This window comes from Pocillopora damicornis, chromosome 1 (assembly GCF_964200805.1).
Source record: "Pocillopora damicornis chromosome 1, jaPocDami1.2, whole genome shotgun sequence".
Taxonomy (NCBI): domain Eukaryota; kingdom Metazoa; phylum Cnidaria; class Anthozoa; order Scleractinia; family Pocilloporidae; genus Pocillopora; species Pocillopora damicornis.
The window spans coordinates 15,563,878-15,586,449 of NC_142670.1; the positions used below are offsets into that span (position 1 = coordinate 15,563,878).

The window sequence follows — 22,572 nt, forward strand, 5'->3', positions numbered from 1 at the left end:
ACGTCGTTTCTTTTGTTTTTGGTCAGCTATTTTGAAACGTGTATCAATTTCATCTGTTCCACGTGAACACAACATATCCACATCGGTTGTTTTCGAGAAATCGCTTAAATTACGTTTAATCGCATTTATACTGCTACTAACATAACTTTTTCTGTTCATATATACCACAGCTTTCGCAGATGTTTCGTCAGTCAAAGGGGTCTTTCCTTTAACATCAATCAGGTTTCTCGCTCTTCTATATACATTTTGTGTAATCTCCAAACGGACAGGCTCAATAATCCCCAGAAGGGGCTCAATTTTCCCCACAAGGGGCTCAATTTTCCCCAAAAGGGGCTCGATATTCCCCAAAAGGAACTCAATGTTTGCCTTTAAGGCCTTTTCTTTTCCCCAAATGGAGCTCACGAAGCTGAAGTTCTTTCCTTTACGCATCGTAAACAACACCGCAGCATGACTATTCTGTTGGCGTGGAGAGCATCGATCGAACACTTGAAAACATCCTTTAAAGTCTTTTACTCGACCACATTGACTCAAACTTCGAAAGCTGTGGCATACTGAGAAACCAACGTTATAGAAGTTCATCATAAAGTTTACAAGAGCAAAAGGATACTCACCAACTTTCCGAAGTGTGATCCACAAGTGTGAAATTCCTTCTTTGGAAAAATTTCCGCACAGCCCCATACTTAATTATGCATGTACATCTTACTGGTGATACACTGAATAAGAAAGCCCCATATATGGATGTATAATGATGTATGGGGCTGTGCGGAAATTTCGCCCCTTCTTTCCTCAAGGCACGGGTAAAAGCACATGGTGGTCAAAGATCAGAGTCATCGTCATATTTTCGTCCCCGAATTCAATTGCTCCCGACTCTTCCTTGCAGTTTTCTACTTGAATCCAATTGGTCAACCGACAGTTTCCGAAATTATAACGATAAAATATCGACATGGTTACACATTCCACTGGTTGAAAATCAGTGTATACTTCATGTTGTCCATCACGTAAGGTAAACTATGAGTAAAACATCATATTTCGTGCTCAAATGTGGCGTATATAAAGTGCTATTCGAATTCCGTACGCTTTTCCATCGTGTCTGCGTGCTAATGCACTAGACACAAAAACTTGCTCACCTTTGGAAACGATAAAACCAGCAGCAGAGGAAGTGCTGCGTTGAGATTAGGAAGGAGTACCAAGAACAATGGATGTGCAGGAAGTACAGTAGTCAACACTCACTGTGGCTTTGGTTGCAGATGACTGATAAGCACTTAAAGAACTTGTGTGTGATGAGGTTGTGTCAAAGTGAAAGAAGAATATATATTGTGTAAATTTCATCTTTTCGACTGAGGTGTTTGTAAGTTCTATTAGTAGTTAGTTTGTTGTGAGTTGGTATTGTTACGGTTGTGAATAGCAGTGGTTTTTAACTTAAACCGGGAGTACTAATTAACAGGAGGTCGACGAATTAACAAGGGAAGGAGTGGGCGTAGGAGAAGTTGATGTGTGAGTGGTGGCTGAAGGGGTCGCTTCCGTAAAGAGACGGTTTACGCGGAATAACACCAATCTCTTTCTTTAAATCCAAGGGAAGGTTATTAAATGAAATTCCCAATTGCTGTATGTTAGCGTAAGGCATTTTACTTCCTCTGTTTCCGACAAGTTCACCCACAAAAGACGAAGACAGAAATTGACTGGAAAAAAAAAACGAAGCTAAAAGTCACTCCTTGATGCGTTGAATATGACACTTATACAGAAATCATAGCCATAGATAAAGGGAATTACCACATCAATACATTAAAAGCAGAAATAAAATTTATATTGGGAAAGAAGACTGACTTTTTTTCGTATTGCAACAAATCACAGAAAAGGCAGAAGCTGAGTGTTAAACAGCTATTGACCCCTTAAATGCTTCAAATAGTAGTTTATGGAGATGTAGTTTTCAATCATGGGTCAACTGAAACTGAATGCGGCCATTTCAGTGGAAAGAGAAAACAAAGATATTTTCAATGATTTGGAGGAACATCAGCTAGATCTTCGAAGACCTTAATCCGCACGTGCATGGATAAAGGCAAAGATATGCTATAAAAACGCATACTGTATTTGAAGTTGAACACTTCTTGTAGATGTTTTGCTGACACGTTTTGCTTTTCCACCAGGGAATTAACTATAAATTAAGGACCTATTTTCACTGGAAATATAATGCTTTCTTTTCTAAGTTGTTCAGAAACGAGATGCTTGGTGTAATAAGTTGTTGATCTAAGCATCAATGTAATGAATTTCATTGAGATTCATTTATTGTTTTAATATCTTGAGATTATATTGATATTTAAGAACATAGATGTACACTTAGAGTAACAGAAATTGAGTACCGGGACTACTGCTCTCGATAACTTTTTTTTGAGGTTCTGTTTATGTTTTGAGTGCAGGAATAAAATGCAAATTGGAATTAACAGGTACTTGGTTTTACTAATTGTTTTTCTTTTTTTCATCAACTCATGTATGGAAAAATCCAAATCACAAATTCTCAAGCGCAAAAAATTTGCAGAAAGATTTCAACATTACAAGTAAATTAGAATGAGCTTCTGAAAGTATATATCAAGAGTAAAGTGCTAATTAATGCATATCTACAGTCAGTACTCACAGTGTAATCTACTTGCAAATGTTTCCATGATGTTTTTTTTTAAAAGGCTGTCACCAATCCCAGCTGAACCTTGGTAACAAACACCATCATAAGCACATAACATCAGTGCATGACCACCAAGTGTTTCCAGTTCTGCAACCTGTGTAAAACATTGATAAGGAGGCTTATACTGTTTTGCGAAACGAAACGAAACGAAACGAAACAAAATCGGGTCAGATGAAATAAAACAAAAGGAATAATGCAGATATATTTTCAAATAAGGTAAAGATAACTTTCACAAGGATTTTGGAGTAATCGTTCATTAATAAGAAGGATTTTTATTCATTTCGCAAAATAGTAATTTTAGGAGAGTTACTATTTTGCGAAATGGACTATTTTCACTCTGCGGTGACAACGTGACCTCTTTCATGTCGCGAAAATACATTTAAACATTACAAATTAGTATATAACCGAACATTTTGGCCTCCTCTTATTTCTTAAACCGTATTAAAATATATTTCGCAAAATAGTAATTTTAGGAGAGTTACTATTTTGCGAAATGGACCATTTTCACCCCTGCGATGACAACGTGACCTCTTTCATGTCACAAAAATACATTTAAACATTACAAATTAGTATATCACCGAACATTTTGGTCTCCTCTTATTTCTTAAACCGTATTAAAATGTATTTCGCAAAATAGTAATTTTAGGAGAGTTACTATTTTGCGAAATGGACAATTTTCACCCTGCGGTAAGAACGTGACCTCTTTCATGTCATAAAAATTCATTTAAACATTACAAATTAGTATATCACCGTACATTTTGGCCTCCTGTTATTTCTTAAACCGTATTAAAATGTATTTCGCAAAATAGTAATTTTAGGAGAGTTACTATTTTGCGAAATGGACTATTTTCACCCCTGCGGTGACAACGTGACCTCTTTCATGTCACAAAAATACATTTAAACATTACAGATTAGTATATCACCGTAAATTTTGGCCTCCTCTTATTTCCTAAACCGTATTAAAATGTATTTCGCAAAATAGTAATTTTAGGAGAGTTACTATTTTGCGAAATGGACAATTTTCACCTTGCGGTAACAACGTGACCTCTTTCATGTCATAAAAATTCATTTAAACATTACAAATTTGTATATCACCGTACATTTTGGCCTCCTGTTATTTCTTAAACCGTATTAAAATGTATTTCGCAAAATAGTAATTTTAGGAGAGTTACTATTTTGCGAAATGGACTATTTTCACCCCTGCGGTGACAACGTGACCTCTTTCACGTCACGAAAATACATTTAAACATTACATTATAGTATATTCTCAAAGATCTCGGTCACCTCCTCTTTAATGTAGTAATTTCTAAACTAATTGAATGTAGTAATTCCGAAAAATGTTTATTTTGCGAAATGGATTATTTACTCTCGGCGGGCGGCAACGATGTGGCCATTCTCGTGTCACACAATATGTATTTGGTTGATGCAGTAAGATTTTGTCCTCTTCTTATTTCATAAACCGTATTTAAATACATTTTGCAAAATAGTAGTTTTTGGCAGGCATACCATTTTGCGAAACGAAATATTTTTATCCTTCAATGACAAAAATGTCTTTCTTTTCGGGTCAAAAATTTACTTTTAAACATTACATTATGGTGCACTCCCGATCTTGGTCACCTCTTTATTTCCTAAACCGTATAAAAATATATTTCTTTAAGTAGTAATTTTGGAAGAATTGCTACTCTACGAAATGAATTATTTTTACGCCATGATGAAAAATATTGCCATTCTATTGTCAACAGTACATATTTGATTACTTAAAAGATTTACATATGCTTTAAAAATTGCAAATTTACTGGAAACCCAAAACCTGAGAAAGTTTTAAATGCGATTGAAATACAGTAGAACCCCCCTAACTCGAACCCCCCGGTAACTCGAATGAGATCCAATTTCCCTTGGCCCAATTTTTCAGTCATTTACTATCAGCTAACTAGAACAATTTTTTGTCTCCTTAGGAAATTTGAGCTGGCTGAGTTCTACTGTAATGACTGAATAGACTAATGTAGAAACAAGAATTGGAATACTATTAATTTGTTGAATTAGGTCTTTGTGTAATTTTCGCCTATTTCAAACTTCAACATTGCAAGAAGCAAATCCTTGTGACCGTCTTTCAAACGCTGCTTTACACTGTTGGTGACAGTTATCAAGCCTCTCCAGAAATACGGGTGCCTTGGAAGGATACAGCTCTTATCAATGCAATAAAACCTCTTTGCCTTTTTTTTATACGTTACGACCATTTCAACATTGCCGTTATCGTCTTTTTTAGGGTAGCGATAACGCTCCTCGTGAAGTAGAACAATGTCGTAGGGCGCTATCTGTACTCTCTTGGGAAACTCATTTGTGCAACCGGTGCATGTTCTTGCATTCGAGTAGTCATGAGTAAACACCACATAAAAGGGCTCGTCATTCTGGTAATACTCGATGTATCTTGTGGGCTTTGGCACCATAACGTCATAAGGGTCTTCTTCTGACACGACTGGCACCTGGCTTACGTTATTTTTCCCTCTTCTTTGTTTTACTCGTTGATTCGGCTTTCCCCCAAGCTGTTTAGAGAGGTTTGCGCTGATGATTTTTCCCATTTTGTTAGAAGCTTTCTTGTAAGTGGTGATGAAACTTCGCAGCTTACCAATCTTCTCAGCGACAACAAGGACCTGAGGGCACAAACCACCACTATCACGGAAAGATTTGCAGGTCTTGTCGCACGATATCTTCTCTTTCTTTGTTTTTACTGTGTAACTGGTATCAAACTCAGTGACGCAGAAGTTTGTATTTGCAAGTTCTATGATCTTATAATGCGACAATATGATTTCCGCCCTCCTCCATATATCTTTAAGCTCATAAGAAGGAAATTGTAATGAGAGCTGGCACTCGACAAGGCCTATGGACAATTTTCTAGTGATGGCCTCATCCCTCCTTCTGCTGGGAAGGATACAACCAAAGACTTTTTTTATTTTTGCGTCGCGTTGCTGGGATGTCATTTGTGTCCACTGTAATGGATCCACCTCAAGGTGATTATAGTCTGCGGACAGACGATATTCTCCCATCTGATAGATGGCTTTAACCAGCTCGTCTAAATGAGGCTGCACTACGCGTTTCTCAATGAGATCGTGTATCGTCACCTGATCAGTTTTCTGTCTGGAAATCTCCTCTTTTATGACATTGTTGTATGCCTCGGTTCTCTGGTTTTGCCACTTGTTTGGCGGGTTTCCAAGGCCAGCAGCAACACGAACAGGTCGTAACATGCATTTCTTCATACTCTCAGATAAAGGTCGAAGACGACCTTCACTTGAGTGAAGCCATTTGGTAAATGTCTCTGGCCATTGGCCCTCAGTAACCTTCAGCTCCTTATCAAACTGCTCTTCAGAGGTACAATCTACAAGACCTATAATCCTTCTCCCATCATGCTCAGAGCCTAGAAGCTCGCGAGCTATTTCCGTTTGCTTTGGTGACGGTACCTTCAATTTTGTTAACTTCTTTAATATGTTTGTTTTAACATGGTCAAAACATCGGAGATGGATATTTGTGTCACTTGAAGAAGTTCCATGAATTGGAAATACCTTCTCGAAGCCTGTTTCCAAAGGAGTTTCTCCATCAGTTCCATAGGTTAGATTACAGATGCCCTTCCTCTTTAAATTTGCTGCTAGGTACTCGTAGTCCTCCATTTCCCTACTCGTGCTTGTCATGATGCCTGCCAAAGTAGTTGGGTGTTTATCGCGTGCATTTCTATGAACAAACATTGGATGTGGGAAAGTTAAAGTTGTCAAATAGAAAGGTCCACAGTTGTAAGTCATATCGATACCGCATTGAGATTTGGGACTGGTTCCTGAACAAAAACTTTTTAACCATTCAATATGCAAATCTTTCGCTGCGAATGTGTTTGGGGAGGTATCTTTTCCGTGGCGAAGACCAAATGAAACATCTTTTACAAAGTCAGAAGTTTGCAGTTGAGTAACTAATTTGGTAAAATCGGCTGCTTTTTGTGGTCCTGTACTCCGAGAACGAATGCGATTTTCTATTTTGCTGGCCTGGTTGTATACTTGTTTTCTGTTACGTGGGATGTCGGACACAGATTTGACATTAGAAACACCACCTGCATCTTGCTGTACTTTTGGTGATTACGTGCTTTGCAGGATTCTCTTCGGCATACTGTTTTATCCTCGTAAGGACGCTTGGTTTTGTTCGAAAAAAAGCCTCTTTGTGATGTTTCACGTTTCCATGGGCCTTTCTAGAAAATAGCTTTTCTGCTTCCTCTGTTACTTTATACTGTATAACAGCATATCGTCCAAGCTCCCCTTTGCGGTGGTCATGTACCTTAGTTATAATACGGCAAAACTCATCTGAAGAAGCATGCCAGCTGTAATGACGCTTGACAGAAAAAATGTGGCTTCCTTCAGGATTTTTTCCTTTTTTACGTTTGCTGACTCTTTTGATACGAGATTCACTGGAAAAATCTACTCTGACAACTTCGGTGGGACAAGAGTGACGCGCGTATACTCCGTTACCATCCGTCGTCAAATCTCCTTCATTAACGATGTTTAGATCGACAATAAAAATGGCCGACTCGGTAACTCCGTGTGCCACCTTGCGGCAGACTTTCTTAGTGTCAAAATTACCTGCGATGCAGATATCTATAACTTCTTTTGTTGAAAGACCCTTCTGAGAAACTTTAAAAACAGGTTGCCCATTGATTTTTAGGCCTAAAAAGACAAACGAAACACAGATAATGAGCAAAAACTCTTGATACTATTTGCAGCCATTTTCTCTATCATTATGGGGAAATATAGTATGCTTCGTACGAAAATATATTTCAAAATACCTTAAATGAACGCCTACCAATTATAAAGCATTTATACAAAACTCCTTCTTAAAGTGAAACACGCAAGGTGTTTCAAAACCGTCTGTTTCTTCTAAAATCTCAATTCTGATCGATTGAATCAACCACAAAGGCTCTGGGCAGTTGAGAGAAAACTAAACTTGTGGTTTCTAAAAACCTTTTTCCAACTTCTCAAAATTCATCATTTCAACTGTGGTCTCTTGCCCTTCCTTTTCAATTTTGTTTGTTTGTTTTGTTTCCTTTCTCTTTTCTAATCTTTCTTTACCTTCCTGAGCTTTCTCGGAGTCGTCTTCATTGCTGTAGGGATCGTAGTTATCATTGTCGGAGCCAACTTCGGGCTCATCTTCTTCAGACACGTTAAGGCTGCTCGAAGAAGATACGTGAGACCGCCGCCGTCTTTTTTTTTGGTGGAACGGCGATGCTATTTCGACTTCAGTTGACCTAATCGTTTCCATATAAAAGAAACAAATAAATTAATTCGGTGGGTCCTCTATCATTAGCTTGTAACAATTCTCTTCTTATGTGACGTGTAAATTCTATTCGGAAAAGCAAAAACTGAGTGTTCCTGTTTTCTTAAGATACTAATGGAGAATACAAAGGTTAATAACCGAAAAACAGAAGTCCCGCTTAGTTTTTTTTGGCACTTACGTGGACCTTTTCGAGGGTCGTTTGGAACATGAAGGGATTCCGCTATCGTCTTCCATTTCCTCTTCCAGCTCGCGGGCTGCACTTAGGTTAACTTTGGTCTTGGAGAATGCATTCGTTTTGGCTCTGCGTGTTTGAGACTCTATAAACTGCTGAAGTTTTTTGTAAATAGCGCCATCTGTGGAACCCGTAATATCCAGTTCATTCACGGGCTCATCTCTCCTCATGGACGCCAAACTGATGCTCACAGAACTTTTCACAGGTTCGTTTTCTACCAGGCCTTTGCCAATATGTATATAGCTTTCTGAGGTATGGACTACGTCGGAGCCATCACTACTGCTGAGCACAATCATTGGAACAGATAGCTCTGCCCTCCCTACACTTTCTTCGGCACCGCTGTTGCCAATCGGTGAGCAATCATCTGTGAATTTCACAGTATCAAGTAAGGCAACATTGCATTTATGTAGTTTAATTCTCATGTATTTCAAATTCTGACAAACCCCACAATAGACAGTCAGTAACTTCCTTAAAAAAGTACGTAATTTTACCGTAGTAGGGTAACTGGCGTTCGTTGAAATGTAAAACCAAATAAGCTTTCTGTTCAGACATGAATGAGTACAGTTGCATCAGGGAAATGTATTTAACTTAATGGTTTGTACAGGAAAGTGCTAATCTTAAACGACGAAAATCGACCACGGTTTTGTAAGTGACGCTTTAAGGTAAATACAAACCGTGCTTTCAGTCAAACTGTATTCACTACAATTCTCGCTCAGTATATGAATACCTGATACTCGGCTTTAAGTTGGTGGTAATTAAGCAAGCTATTATTACATCTGTGCCTAAACGATAAGATTGCATACCATTTCTCTCTATTAATCCCAGCTCTTTACTAGTCGAAGATGGCGAAACACTGAAATGAAAGAAAAATTATTTTAAAAACGAAACCCCGCAATATCATCTGTTGGACAACCTGTTCAAAGTTAATTTCAAATATATAGATGGTAAATTTGCTTTCTCAGGTCCAGGGGATACCGTGTTTGAAAGTAAAGTTACTTGGACATCAAGCGATATTCATCTATTTCCTCTGCTACACTTTCGTCGGTGTAATAACAGTAAAGGATAATATTGTAATAATCATAAGAAATAGGACTGGTACCTTTCATTTTCGCTCATTATAGAGAGCGACTGCAACATATAATTTTTTACACCACTAGAAACCAGGCGCTGCCATATCCAGCGACAGACTCCTTCGCATGCCGTTTCCTCTTCTTTTACCTCTGAAAATACTTTGAGAAGGCCGGTGCCTTTACCACCAACTTCGGCGGGAACAGGATGGGTATCTACAATAAAGAAGCAGTCGCTTGCAAGGCCAATTATGAAGACTAATGGCTCACAGGTGTAGATGGCAACGCAAAAATCTTTTTTCGATAACATGGAAGATAAGGCATGGACAAGGTTAGTCTGCCCTTTTTGGGAGAATACGAAGTCGCTCTCCAAGATTTCTTCTGAAAAATCGTACTTGCCAACTTCAGCACCAACACTCCGTATCAGTTGGTACGCCGACAGAACATCGTAGAGTTCCTCACAATTCCTGTATGGATTTACCACTCGGGGGAACTCTGTGATGACATTTTCTGCCACTTCGCAAATATTTTGCCACAGCTTCTTACCACCCCCAATTGCTTCTTCTCGGAACTTACGTATTTCATGAGCAATTTTTACACATAGAAAGGCACAGGCATTAGTTCCATCATTATCCGGAAATTCTTCAGGTACCTTGTCACCTCTGGATACAATCTGTGCAACCCTTCTGTCGTACTGTTCTAGGCATGAGGCTTGACTGACCTATGAGGAATAAAGTTTGACTTTCACACAAAGATGAATAATCTTTACTGTAATTGTTTTTAACATTATAAGTTTATTTTAGCTTGTTTTATCTGATGTTCGAGGGCTTTTTTAGGAGACAAGGACGACAAGACTGTCACCACGCATTGGAAATATTCCACTTTCCCAACAAATACTTCTCCAAATTCCTTTTTGCCAGTAAGATAATGTGGTTTTTAATTTTTTTGTGTCTACAATTGTCGTTTAAAAAATGGTTTTTAAAATATCTTTGTGAAACGTATTTCCATGCCAAATCATCATGTGAGAGAAAAGAACAAGGTTGTTTGCAGAAAGTTAAAATGGTATATTTTGATAAACTGCAGTTTTGTAAAATTACTCTCTACACGGAACACTTCGCACTCTTCAGGAAATTTGCAAAGCTCGATTACTGGCTGGGTTACATTAATGACCCTTTCACGAACATTTTCCTCGTTCTTGACAAGATTAAAAAATATTACCCTTTAAAAAATACAAATGACTAACCTTCAAGGGGATATTAAGAGTAGACATGGTAGATCCCTGGCTGATCATGGAAACCACTTCTTCAACCTTTGGCCGTTTATCAGGGTCAAATTGAGCACACTTAAGCCAAATCTTGTTGACCGAATACCAGTCAGTAGCATGCTTGTGTTGATATTTGCATGGCTCCGTTGGCAATTTTCTCGTTATGAAGAAATGCTCCAGTGCTTGCAGGGGTGTTTTTCCCTCTCTTAGGGCTGCTTGTATCTCATCAAAGTAGGGATACTTGACACAAGGGTTCAGTAATACAAACAGGGTCATGCCTAAAGACCAAATGTCGGCTCTCTTAAGATCTTCTCCTGATGCAAGCGGTAAACGAATCGCTTCAATCAGCATTTCTGGGGCCATATATACCGGTGTTCCTCGATTAACTCGAGCAGTTTGGGACTGCAGGATGGAATTAGTTTGTATCTTAGTGGAGCGGCTTTCACCGAAATCAGTTAGCTTACATAGCAGAGGGCGCTGTTCCCAGCCTTCTCTCTGAGCACTTGTAGTCAGATCACAGTAGTGTTGATTGGTGACCAAGATGTTAGCCGGCTTTAAATCCCGATGGGCGACATCTTTGTCGTGCAGATATTTAAGACCCAATGCTACATCCTTGCAAATGGTGGAGATGACTTGAGGGGTGACGAAACCGTCGCAATCGGAGCCCTCAAGAACACCAAGAAATTCTGCAAGGGAGCTAACTTTTGACTCGATACCGAATGGTTGGAAATCGAAATACACATACTCGAGAATAAGGGCGAAGGGATTGTTGCAGATTCCCTTGAACTTCACAATGTTTGGATGTTTCAACTCTTGAATGATTCTTGCTTCCTTTACAAACGTTTTCTTATCCAATATGTCCTCGCCGAGTAACGACCACTTTCTCCGCAGCGGCTGACTTCCCACCCGCATCAGGAACAGTCTGCCAGTTAGCAGTGAACACAGCACCATAAGCGCCCTTACTAATGATTTCCTTGTTTGTCAAACACTTGAAATCATGAACTGGAAGACCTGAACAGTCGATGGTCTTGGGCTTAAGAACAGGAAATTTAAAAGCCATAATCTTGCCTGATTTAACAGCACACAAAGCGAGCACAAAGCAAACTTCTTGCAGCACGTGGAACTTGCGCAAATGCGAAACACGATCTCTTGCTCGTAAGGAAGAGGTGTGCGACGGGGGTGTAATCAGAAGCGCGTACGCGTAACTTTTCCATGTATATTATTTTTATTAAAAATTTTGAAGCAAAGGAACTGTATTACTTGCGATTATAAAACTGCTGGACGACTATTTCGGCATGGATATGCTTCTGTTCTCTATACGAGACGGAGAGTCTAAACATGTTTAGACGCCACTGGAAAACTGTCGTGTTGGTGCAACATGCCAAGATGTTCGGTTAAATGTATTTTTGTGACATGAAAGAGGTCACGTTGTCACCGCAGGGGTGAAATAGTCCATTTCGCAAAATAGTAACTCTCCTAAAATTACTATTTTGTGAAATATATTTTAATACGGTTTAAGAGATGAGAGAAGGCCAAAATGTTCGGTGATATACTAATTTGTAATGTTTAGATGTATTTTCGTGACGTGAAAGAGGTCACGTTGTCACCGCAGGGTGAAAATTGTCCATTTCGCAAAATAGTAACTCTCCTAAAATTACTATTTTGCGAAATACATTTTAATACGGTTTAAGAAATAAGAGGAGGCCAAAATCTTCGGTGATATACTTATTTGTAATGTTTAAATGTATTTTTGTGACATGAAAGAGGTCACGTTGTCACCGCAGGGGTGAAAATAGTCCATTTCGCAAAATAGTAACTCTCCTAAAATTACTATTTTGCGAAATACATTTTAATACGGTTTAAGAAATAACAGGAGGCCAAAATGTACGGTGATATACTAATTTGTAATGTTTAAATGAATTTTTATGACATGAAAGAGGTCACGTTGTTACCGCAGGGTGAAAATTGTCCATCTCGCAAAATAGTAACTCTCCTAAAATTACTATTTTGCGAAATACATTTTAATACGGTTTAAGAAATAAGAGGAGGCCAAAATGTTCGGTGATATACTAATTTGTAATGTTTAAATGTATTTTTGTGACATGAAAGAGGTCACGTTGTCATCGCAGGGATGAAAATGGTCCATTTCGCAAAATAGTAACTCTCCTAAAATTACTATTTTGCGAAATATATTTTAATACGGTTTAAGAAATAAGAGGAGGCCAAAATGTTCGGTTATATACTAATTTGTAATGTTTAAATGTATTTTCGCGACATGAAAGAGGTCACGTTGTCACCGCAGAGTGAAAATAGTCCATTTCGCAAAATAGTAACTCTCCTAAAATTACTATTTTGCGAAATGAATAAAAATCCTTCTAATTAATGAACGATTACTCCAAAATCCTTGTGAAAGTTATCTTTACCTTATTTGAAAATATATCTGCATTATTCCTTTTGTTTTATTTCATCTGACCCGATTTCGTTTCGTTTCGTTTCGTTTCGTTTCGCAAAATAGTATAAGCCTCATAAGGATTGGTAACAATTAGAAGAACCGAATAAGTGTGATAACATATATACTCATTACTTAAGCAATGTCAGTTTGTTTAGTGCTGGATTATAGTTGTATTCCATGATGGGAGTGTATGGTGACAAACATTTAAATACATGAAAATTACTGAGCTTGCATACTTAGAAAGTTGTGTAAATCAAGGAAAAGAAAAAACCCAAAAAGTAAGATATTTAAAACAGGTAATTATGAGTAAGTTTAAGAATAACTTTCATTGTTTATTAAGAGCTTGCTGAGACACCTGGTGACCAACTGTAAAATTATAAGAAAGGGGAAAATTTTTGGCATATCTTAAATTACAATCCACACAGATAAATATCATAATTTTATTTGACAACAGTCAATCTACCAGTAATATAAATGTAACAATAAGAAAACTGATAAATTAATGCTGATCAATTAAAATCAATGTCGAACAGAAAAATTCAATAGGAAATGCTTGTTTGCTATTATAGCACAATTTAAGACCAGTTTACAAATTAAACAAAATCATAAGGTCAGTAAATGTATTGGGTATATCATTTCAAGAACTTGTCAATCCAGTCTTTATACAGCTTGGTGAGTTGAACTTGGTCATTTATAAACCACAAAGTTCACATCACAAAATGTGATAAATATCATTGTAAGTTTGTAATAATGATGACGATAATGACTGATTATTACTAGCTGACCTATTTCATGATGTTGCCAATTATCTTCTTGGCTTGTTTATCAGCTGAGGGTAGTGACACAGCTGACCCTGAATCTGTTGCCACCTTTTTGTAGGCATCTCTATCTGAGTCAGACAAGTTCCTCCACTTTTCTCCGATGGTGCGAAAGACCTCTGCACTTCCACCAGTTTGTTCTGTGGAATAAAAGGACATGATGCATTTTTTAACTTAAAAGGTAAGATGTAAAGCACAAATTTAGCTAGATCAAGAATGACTACCTTTGTGGAGAAACTCCCTTGTGAAAGCATTAAAGCCACTTTGTTTCCTCACTAGTTTCTTTTCTGTCCTCTTGTGTCCATCAAGCACTCTGGAACCACTACTACACTTCGCATTGTGGTTGTTTATCCAATGCCGACCAGAAAAAAAAGTAATGTTTCACACTAAAAGAAAAAACCAAGAAAAGTAAAATTCTAACTGGTTTAGCAGTTTGACAAACAAGAAAACTTTGAACTAACTGTCACTGACAACACACATGCAGTCACAGCTACTTTAGGGCTGATACTCAAAAAGTCAACTTTGAAACACTTTATGATGGTAAATTCATATTATCAACTCAGTAAATAAAACATAATTTTCTTGCTATATTTCCCCACAAATGCAGCACCACAGGTTCTTTAGAAACTTTCTCTCTTTATTCAATTGGAAAAATATATTTTCCAATTACTTTATCACATTAATATGACTTAAAACAGTTAGATGACATTTTACAGTAGCTAAAAAGGCTATTGAAAAAAGGAAACTGTTATTATATGCTCTAATTTGCAAAGTCTGGGAGGAGAGGTCTGTGCATGCAGTCCCATAAAATTAAAGTTCTGAGCTTCTTCAAGATCTCTTTAAAAGTATTTCTTTTTGTATCTATATTGTGTGGTACAAATACCACATCAATTTTGTCTATCTTAAAATACTGAAAAAGATGGAAAATAACAAATAAAAACAAATTGAAAGATAGAGAGACACAGAGAGAGGAAAGGGAGAGAGAGAGGAAAAAAATAGCGATAGCAAATGAATAAAAAACATGTAAATCTAAAGCACCCCAATGACTTTTGTTTCATTTGCTAGTTGCTGGCTCGAATAACATTTGAAAGTTATCAGAAGTCAACTGTGAATATGACCTTCTGCATTAACATCCTCGCATGTAGTACCTTATTCAAAACACTTAGTTCATTTGGGTTTTACTGTATTAATATATAAGACAAAACTTATGTAAGAAACACATAAGGGGCAAAGAAAGGGAAATACTGAAGCATGGCCTGACCAAAAACCCCCTTAACACAAACTAAAACCAATATGTACACCTGAAAAGAAACTAAAAGGATCCAAAGTAATCTTAAACCATTTGAAACCATCTAAAACCACATAAACCCATCTTAAATCATTTGACCCATGTAAAAAAATTGGCAACCATCTTGAATCTACTAAAACCATTCAGAACCATCTTAAACTATCTGGAACCATTTATAACCTTCTTAAAACATCTAGAATGATCTGTAACCATTTGAAACCATCTGGAAGCATCTATATCCATCTACAACCAACTCAAACCATCTACAACCAACTAAAACCATCTACAACCAACTCAAACCATCTACAACCACCTCAAACCATCTGCAACTAACTCAAGCCATCCACAACCAACTAAAACCTGATCTACAACTGATTCAGACCATCTACAACCAACTAAAACCATCTAAAGCCATGTACAAGCAACTGAAACCATCTTAAAACCATCCTAGGGGCCTGTTTACATGAAGGTTGGGGGACTCCACCTACGTGAGGTAACCTGCCTATCCATATAATCTCTTACTTTATCTTGATCATGTTTACATGATAGGCAGGGTGACCTGCTTAGGAGAATGTCTCCCAACAGGGATGGCAATTTGCCATGTGAAAATCCCAAGGTAGGTCAATGTATCTTGCTGGGGTTGCTAGAGTTCCTGAGGTTGTAGGATTGTACATTAACACAGGCTATTTCTCAACCACAGGTAGGCAGGTTACCTCAACTACCAAGGGTCCCTCACCTTTATGTAACCAGGCCCTAAACCATCTTAAACCATCTTAAACAATCTACAAGCAAACCATCTTAAAGCATCTAAAAATCAAAGAAATACCTCAGTGCAACCATCTAAAACCACCAAAAATCAAAGAAATATTATCTTAGCTCGAAATGGAGATAGTAGGCTGGTTTAAGAGGCCAGCTGTAGATGAATGATTCAGACTATCATTGTGCTCGACAAATAGGAGTTACAAAGGCCATCATTGTTCCTATAATTTCCTTACGGAAAACTAAATTACAGTCGATCTCATTTTTCAATTGACAACTTGAGTCAAAGAGGACAAAATTGCACAAATGTATCAACAAATGTCTAACAATGGCACCCAGTTAATTACATTTTCATGTGAAGTAAGAGAACTTTCATTCAGTACAAGAAAGCGGTACGAAACGTGTGAAGCGGTTCCAAAAATTGAAATTGATTACAGAGGTCTCCAGAGGAGCAAACTATCAATGCGGTACTCAGAGAACTCTCTTAGTCGATCGTAGGTAGTTTTAGATGGTTTTCATAGGAAAAAATGGCAGATTCCCATATTGGTAATTAAATGGGATATTAATGGGTTTCTAAAATAATCCCAAGAAAAACCCAAACATTGCCTAAATTGGGAATGTGAGACTGCTCTCAATGTCCATCTTGTTGGGTATTGTAGATTCCCATTTTTGGGTATTCTACAATATCCCAGAATTGGGAATCGCCTTCAAAAATGGGATTTTCATGGGAAACAAAAAGGGAATTTATAGCAATTTCTACTTTCCAAATTGGGAATTCAAATTGTTTTATATTGGGTTATTTGAAAATTACCAATTAAAACCCAAACATAACTTGAAATGGGAATTCAAGAATATATTAGTCCCAATTTCTACAATTGTTTGGAATTATTGAATTCCCAATTTTTGAATATTTTCAGCTCTTCCACCATTGGGAGCTCTGATTTTCATCAAATAGGCCTTCCTTGGAACTGAAGCTATACCAACAGTAGTAATTTAGAGATAAACCTTTCTTAAACAAAATATTTCGCATCAAACTTCTCACATATTACATTGCTAATACTAGCTGAGACAAGCTAATTTAATATATATAAGAATTCCAGTATGTTTGAGGAAGGTTTTTTAATACATATTGATTTGTCTACAAGGATGAAACCCTCTCTGTGTAAGCCAAGAAGTAATGTAGCTCCAACTTTCCATTTTATTAGGACAATGCAGTACAAAGCAGATATGTTGCCATTAAAAGTATTACAATAAAACAATATATTTTATAACAATGCAATAATAAGTAGCTTATATATATGTAATTGGCTTTCTGCATCAACTAGTGTTGAAAAAGCATCACGAGGGCTGTCAAATGCTAATGTGAAGTCAGTTGACAATAAAACAATACAAATTTTACAACTATACTCTTGAAGTTTATTATAAATCTGAATACATGATCAATAGTGGAGTCCTAAATTTGCTATCAGAAACATTTGAGAATTCTGCCATGCCTAAGGATCAATGGCTTTTTTTTACTAGCTTTTTCGGGCCAGTAAACGTCTTTTGAATTTTCATGTAGATAGGGCTCTGCCGCCTCATTCGGATGCTCGGATGCTAGCAAATGAGATGGGCGAGTATTTTGTCCACAAAATCACGGCTATTCGGTCTGCGCTGGATGCGGATGCCAGTGGCGCAACTTCGCTTGCTACATCAGCCTTAACGTGTAGTGAGTTTTCTGAATTTTCTCCGCTGTCTGAGGAGAGTGTACGGAGAATTGCTGCCTCATGTGCAAAGTCGTGCGCCTTTGATCCCCTGCCATCGTCTATTCTGTCCTTCTGTTTGGATGAACTGCTCCCTGTTATTAGGAAAATTGTCAACTTGTCTCTTGAGTCTGGCGTCTTTGCATAGAACTGGAAGAATGCTTTAGTTCACCCCTTGCTTAAGAAAGCAGGACTCAAACCTATTAACAAAAATTTTCGACCGGTGAGCAACTTGCAGGTTACATCAAAGATCACGGAAAAGTCCGTGGCTATCCAATTACAAGATCATATGACAGCCAACAACTTATTTCCTGTCCTCCAAAGCGCATATCGGCAGAATCACAGCACTGAGACGGCGTTATTAAAAGTTAAAAACGATCTTCTGCTAAATATGGACAAAGGTCACGTCACATTGCTTGTTATGTTAGATCTCAGCGCTGCGTTTGACACCGTAGATCACGGTATTCTTCTGCACAGGCTGCAGTCCAAGCTTGGCCTTCGGGATAAGGCTTTATCATAGTTTAAATCTTATTTGGCGGGAAGAACGCAGCAGGTCTCAGTTAACGGATCGCTCTCTGATAAATTTAATCTGTCTTGCGGGGTTCCACAAGGTTCTTGTTTGGGCCCCCTCTTATTTACCATCTACGCGAGTTCGCTGTTTGACATCATGAAATCTCATCTGCCATCCGTTCACACCTACGCGGACGATACACAGCTATATATATCGTTTAATCCCGTTGATAAGACCAGCAAGGCTGATGCTGTGATTGCGATTGAGAACTGTATTCGTGACGTTCGCGCTTGGATGAGAGATGATAAGTTAATGCTAAATGACGATAAACCTGAGTTCCTGATCATTGGCACGGAACGACAGTTATCAAAGGTGTCCGTTGACAAGATCAAGATCGGCCAAGCTGAGGTATCGCCTGTTTCTTCAGTGCGCAATTTGGGCACCTGGTTCGATTCTCATCTGGACATGTCGACTCATGTGACTAAGACTTGTGCTAGTGCGTTTTATTATTTGTACAATATCCGGCACATTAGGAAGTATTTGTCTCGTGAGTCCACCGTGAGGCTTGTTCACGCGTTCATTACAAGCAGGCTTGACTACTGTAATGGTTCATTGTACGGTGCTCCTGAGTATCTAATTAAGAAACTTCAAAGAGTCATGAATGCCAGTGCTCGATTGGTTTACTGTGCACCTAAGTATTGTCACGTTACTCCTTTGCTAAGAGAACTCTACTGGCTACCAGTGCGCTCGCGCGTAGATTTTAAGATTATCCTTGTTACATTTAAGATTCTTCACGGTGTTGCGCCTAGCTATCTTAAGGATCTTGTCTCTATCTTACCGGTCTCACGTTACCAACTACGCCGTAACAATAATGGTATATTGTTAGAAAGACCTCAGCTAAGAACGAAGAAGACCTTGGGAGATCGCGCGTTATCGATGGCTGCCCCCTTTTTATGGAACAGTCTTCCTCTGCCAATTAGACAGGAAACATCAATCGACTCTTTTAAACGCTCTGTTAAAACATATTTATTTAAAAAGGCTTTTAGTTAGATTATTTATTTATTCATTTTTTATTTTTATTATTTTTATTTTTTTAATATTGTAATGTTAATATTGTAATATTGTAATTTTACCGAGTAATTTTACTGGTTTTAATTTAGTTTTTAATAATATTGTAATGCGCTTTTGAGTATTTTTATAGAAAAAGCGCAATATAAGTATTAAATATAATTATTTTTATTAATGACCTGCCAACTGACTCCATACCACACAAAGCAGTTATCCAAAGATAGATGTTGAAAGATCTGGAGCTGGCTGAACATGGTGTGTATTACTAAAGCCAGCTATAATTCAACTTTGTCAAGATGTAGAAATCAACTCAATGCATTCCTTACATATCACTATACTTTGGTACAAGTGCATGCACAAAAATGAATGATATGTAAGGTTAATTAATATGTGCAATATTATTGCAATATGTTTTAACACAACATTATAGGCAAATACTCAAACGTACCTGCCAGTTAAGATTTCTGGTCTGCAATGCAGCTTACTCTTAAAAATGAATCAACTTCAAGTTTATGTCAATGTTAATTTGAAAGTGTACTTTTCCTGGACCACCATCGATCAGTGGTACATAAATGTACGTAGGGTTAATATTCAACTTAAACAACAAACAGCTGGGCTCAAAGTAGTAGGCTGCCAATGACTGAGCCAAAATGCAGACAAAATTTCAGAGCTATGACAAGTAAAGTAACTCTGAAGCATCAAAATAAACTGATCTTTGATTTTTTTTCTTTTCTCCTTGCCATAAATATGGATTCATCCTTCGGCAGTGTTTCAAAATATAACTGGTGTGTGATTTTTTCCATCTTCCATAAACAAAACGACAAGGGAAAATGCCAGACAGCTGTTTTTCTATTTTAAGCCCAATAACCTGTGAAAACTATATCAATGGTGCATGCACAAGTAATTTCAGTCTACAAGAACTACAAATGAAACTTCTGTTAGAGTACCAACTGTTTTCCCTGAGTAATTTTTGGTGAAATACAATGCAACCTCATCTGCTTTCCCATAAATAAAATATGTTCCACTGTTTGTATCAGCATGGAAATGGGTATCTATAACCAAGACTTTACCAGTGCCATCACTTACAATTAAGACTGACTTTTTATGGCAAATAAAAACAGCAAAATGTTGCCCTCTTTGCAGGGAAAACTGAGTAAGATTAAAACCCAAAGTGCATGAAAAAGGATCAGTTGAAGGCGATAACCAAACAGGTTTCGTTTCTGAAATGTGCATATGTTTCTCTAGGCTTGTTTCATATATTTCCCACACATCATGAACATCAAGAAGTATGCCCGGTTTATCAACATATCTATCATATATACTATTCCCTTCAGAAATCGCTTCTGCTACAGCAGAATGCCACTTATTACAAAGCCTTCCATGATGTAGCAGTAATAGCTTACAAGATTTTGATGCCAATTCAGCAAGAAATATAGAGATAATCGTACATGCACTACTTCCTCTTCTTCCTCCTAGTTTTCCTTGGCTTAACTGTTCCTTGGTAGTCCAAATAAGAACTAAAAAGAAAAGTCCTATTTCAGCCACTCTTTTATATCTGATACAATGTCCTTATCAGAAGACACGGTTACATCACTGAATGTCAAATTGGCCAAGTTGCAATTTTCTAACTCATTAACAACTACATATTCCTTGTCAATAAATGCTTGAGCAAGTAGCTTTGTTACTGATGGCTTAGATTTCCCTCTGACCCCAGCAACTTTAAGATATCTGCAAGCTGGTAGGATCTGTGTGTGTAGTTTTACATCTTTCATTTTTGTTTCTTTAAATACTGCCACTGTGATGACTTCAGCACTTTTAACTGAGAGTTTATTGCATGAACTCTGATCCACTGAAAACAACATTGCAAGAAACGACCAGAACTTAATCTCTCGCTATAGAAAAATTAAACTTATCAAAAGAAATAAAACAAAAATTATGTCATTGTGTAGTTCCAGAAAATCTTCATACTCCCCCAACAGAAGGGATTGGAAATTCCTGGAAGGGGTGGAGTGGGGTTCTCAAAGTCCAAAAAATTTAAAGAAATGTATCAAGTTTCATTGGACTTTCCAGAGGGGTGGGGGTTCTTGTAAAAGAATCCCTTTTGTGGGGGAGGTATGAATATTTTATGGAACTACACATTACAAATTTATAATTGACGATTACCATTTGTGCCTGATCCTTCTTCAGAGTTATCGTCAGAATTGCTTGACCTGGAATCTTTAGTGTCACTCTGATTATCTGACTTGTGATCACTTTTGTGCCTTTTCATCTGTGAGCACGGTGGGCTTCCTTCACCTTCACTTGTACTGTCGCTTGACTTCCTTTTATCCTAAATAGATGTGTTCAATATAGTACATGTGAGAGAACAGCTCTGCACATAAACACAAAAAAATGTATGCTGTTAAGGGTAGCTTCTTCTTTTCTAAATAAGTTAATATGGAGAGGGGTCCTTTGTTTAAACATACTTCCTCATAATTGTATCCGAGAGTGACCATCCTCCTTCTTTCATTGAGTACTGACATTGTATGTGACCGGATACCCTCTGCAATTAAACACATGATGGAAGTTTGAAACATTATAATAATAAATTTGTTAGAAGCAAAAACAACTTGTCCACATGTAGCTACAGTGTACCTTCTCCAAAGTTAACTTCTTCAATTGAGCATGAATTGGCCAGTTGCTTCACTAACTTGTCTAGTCGTTTTCTTGCCTCTGGATTGCTTCTAAATGTTGGAATACTATTACCAGGAAACTTATTTTCTGTGGCCCTACGGATGCGTGTTTGTCTAATGAATAAAAAAAAGAATTTAGTAGGATGTAGCTTTAAAACAGTAATAAATGCAGCAGTATTAATTCTTGAGGCAACGAGTATTGGATGATATTTAGCAGTGTCAAAATACCCCAGAAAGAGCAAGAAGATAAATAGTCTTAAAAATACCACCACATACAAGCTTCAAGTACCATGATTTCCATGTGCAAATGACCAGATATTGAATATCTATTGGTCTGATTTGACTCAACAGTAAGCAAATGCCTGTTGTTATGATCTTCACAGTCGGAGACTAAAGGCCTTGCAAAATATTTTTTCTTCACATTTCACTGAAAACATTCATTTTCTAAGACAGTGATACTGTAGTTACATCATGCTTACACTGTTAGGTAAATTGACTTTGTAGCAGGATCAAGAGATCTGATATCTGGAAGGGTTAATTTTCCTTTTTGTCTGCCATCCAGCTGTTTACCCGCCACAGAAGTACAAGCATTTACAGATCCTCTTTTAGTGACTAGTAAAAAAGAAAAAAGAAAAAAAAAGGGAAAGGAGAGAACCATGTGAGGACATCGACAATGCAAGCTATATACAATACAAGCATGGAATTCAGTTACTGGTAGAAG

General features: G+C 37.5%; 4 protein-coding genes and 1 long non-coding RNA gene across 6 annotated transcripts in view; all 5 read right to left on the reverse strand.

Moving 5' to 3' along the window:
• Positions 1-22,572, reverse strand: part of LOC113669918 (uncharacterized) — a 257,015-nt gene that overhangs the window by 99,333 nt on the left and 135,110 nt on the right. The window lies entirely within an intron of this gene.
• On the reverse strand, positions 6,752-7,963 carry LOC149052280 (uncharacterized). Its single transcript, XM_089200463.1, has 2 exons — positions 7,774-7,963; positions 6,752-7,371 (listed from the first exon to the last, which is right to left on the reverse strand). The coding sequence occupies exons 1-2, from the start codon at positions 7,961-7,963 to the stop codon at positions 6,752-6,754; spliced, it is 810 nt and encodes a 269-aa protein (XP_089056589.1).
• On the reverse strand, positions 7,937-11,492 carry LOC149052281 (uncharacterized). Its single transcript, XM_089200471.1, has 4 exons — positions 10,521-11,492; positions 9,310-9,998; positions 9,014-9,063; positions 7,937-8,574 (listed from the first exon to the last, which is right to left on the reverse strand). Exons 1-4 carry the CDS (start codon positions 11,490-11,492, stop codon positions 8,153-8,155), a joined length of 2,133 nt encoding a protein of 710 aa, XP_089056597.1. The 3' UTR covers positions 7,937-8,152.
• LOC149052282 (uncharacterized) overlaps positions 13,784-22,572 on the reverse strand; it is an 18,680-nt gene continuing 9,891 nt past the window's right edge. The window contains exon 2 of the mRNA XM_089192026.1: positions 13,784-13,951. Within this exon, the coding sequence (XP_089048152.1) occupies positions 13,799-13,951 (153 nt within the window). The 3' untranslated portion in view covers positions 13,784-13,798. The remainder of the gene's footprint in view (positions 13,952-22,572) is intronic.
• The window catches only part of LOC149052283 (uncharacterized), a 2,202-nt gene continuing 229 nt past the window's right edge, over positions 20,600-22,572 (reverse strand). The window contains exons 1-5 of the mRNA XM_089200480.1: positions 22,331-22,572; positions 21,814-21,965; positions 21,645-21,721; positions 21,343-21,508; positions 20,600-21,028 (exon numbers count right to left, since the gene is read on the reverse strand). The exon at positions 22,331-22,572 is cut by the window's right edge and continues 229 nt beyond it. Coding sequence (XP_089056606.1) covers positions 20,712-21,028; positions 21,343-21,508; positions 21,645-21,721; positions 21,814-21,965; positions 22,331-22,509 — 891 coding nt within the window. The 5' untranslated portion in view covers positions 22,510-22,572 and the 3' untranslated portion in view covers positions 20,600-20,711. The remainder of the gene's footprint in view (positions 21,029-21,342; positions 21,509-21,644; positions 21,722-21,813; positions 21,966-22,330) is intronic.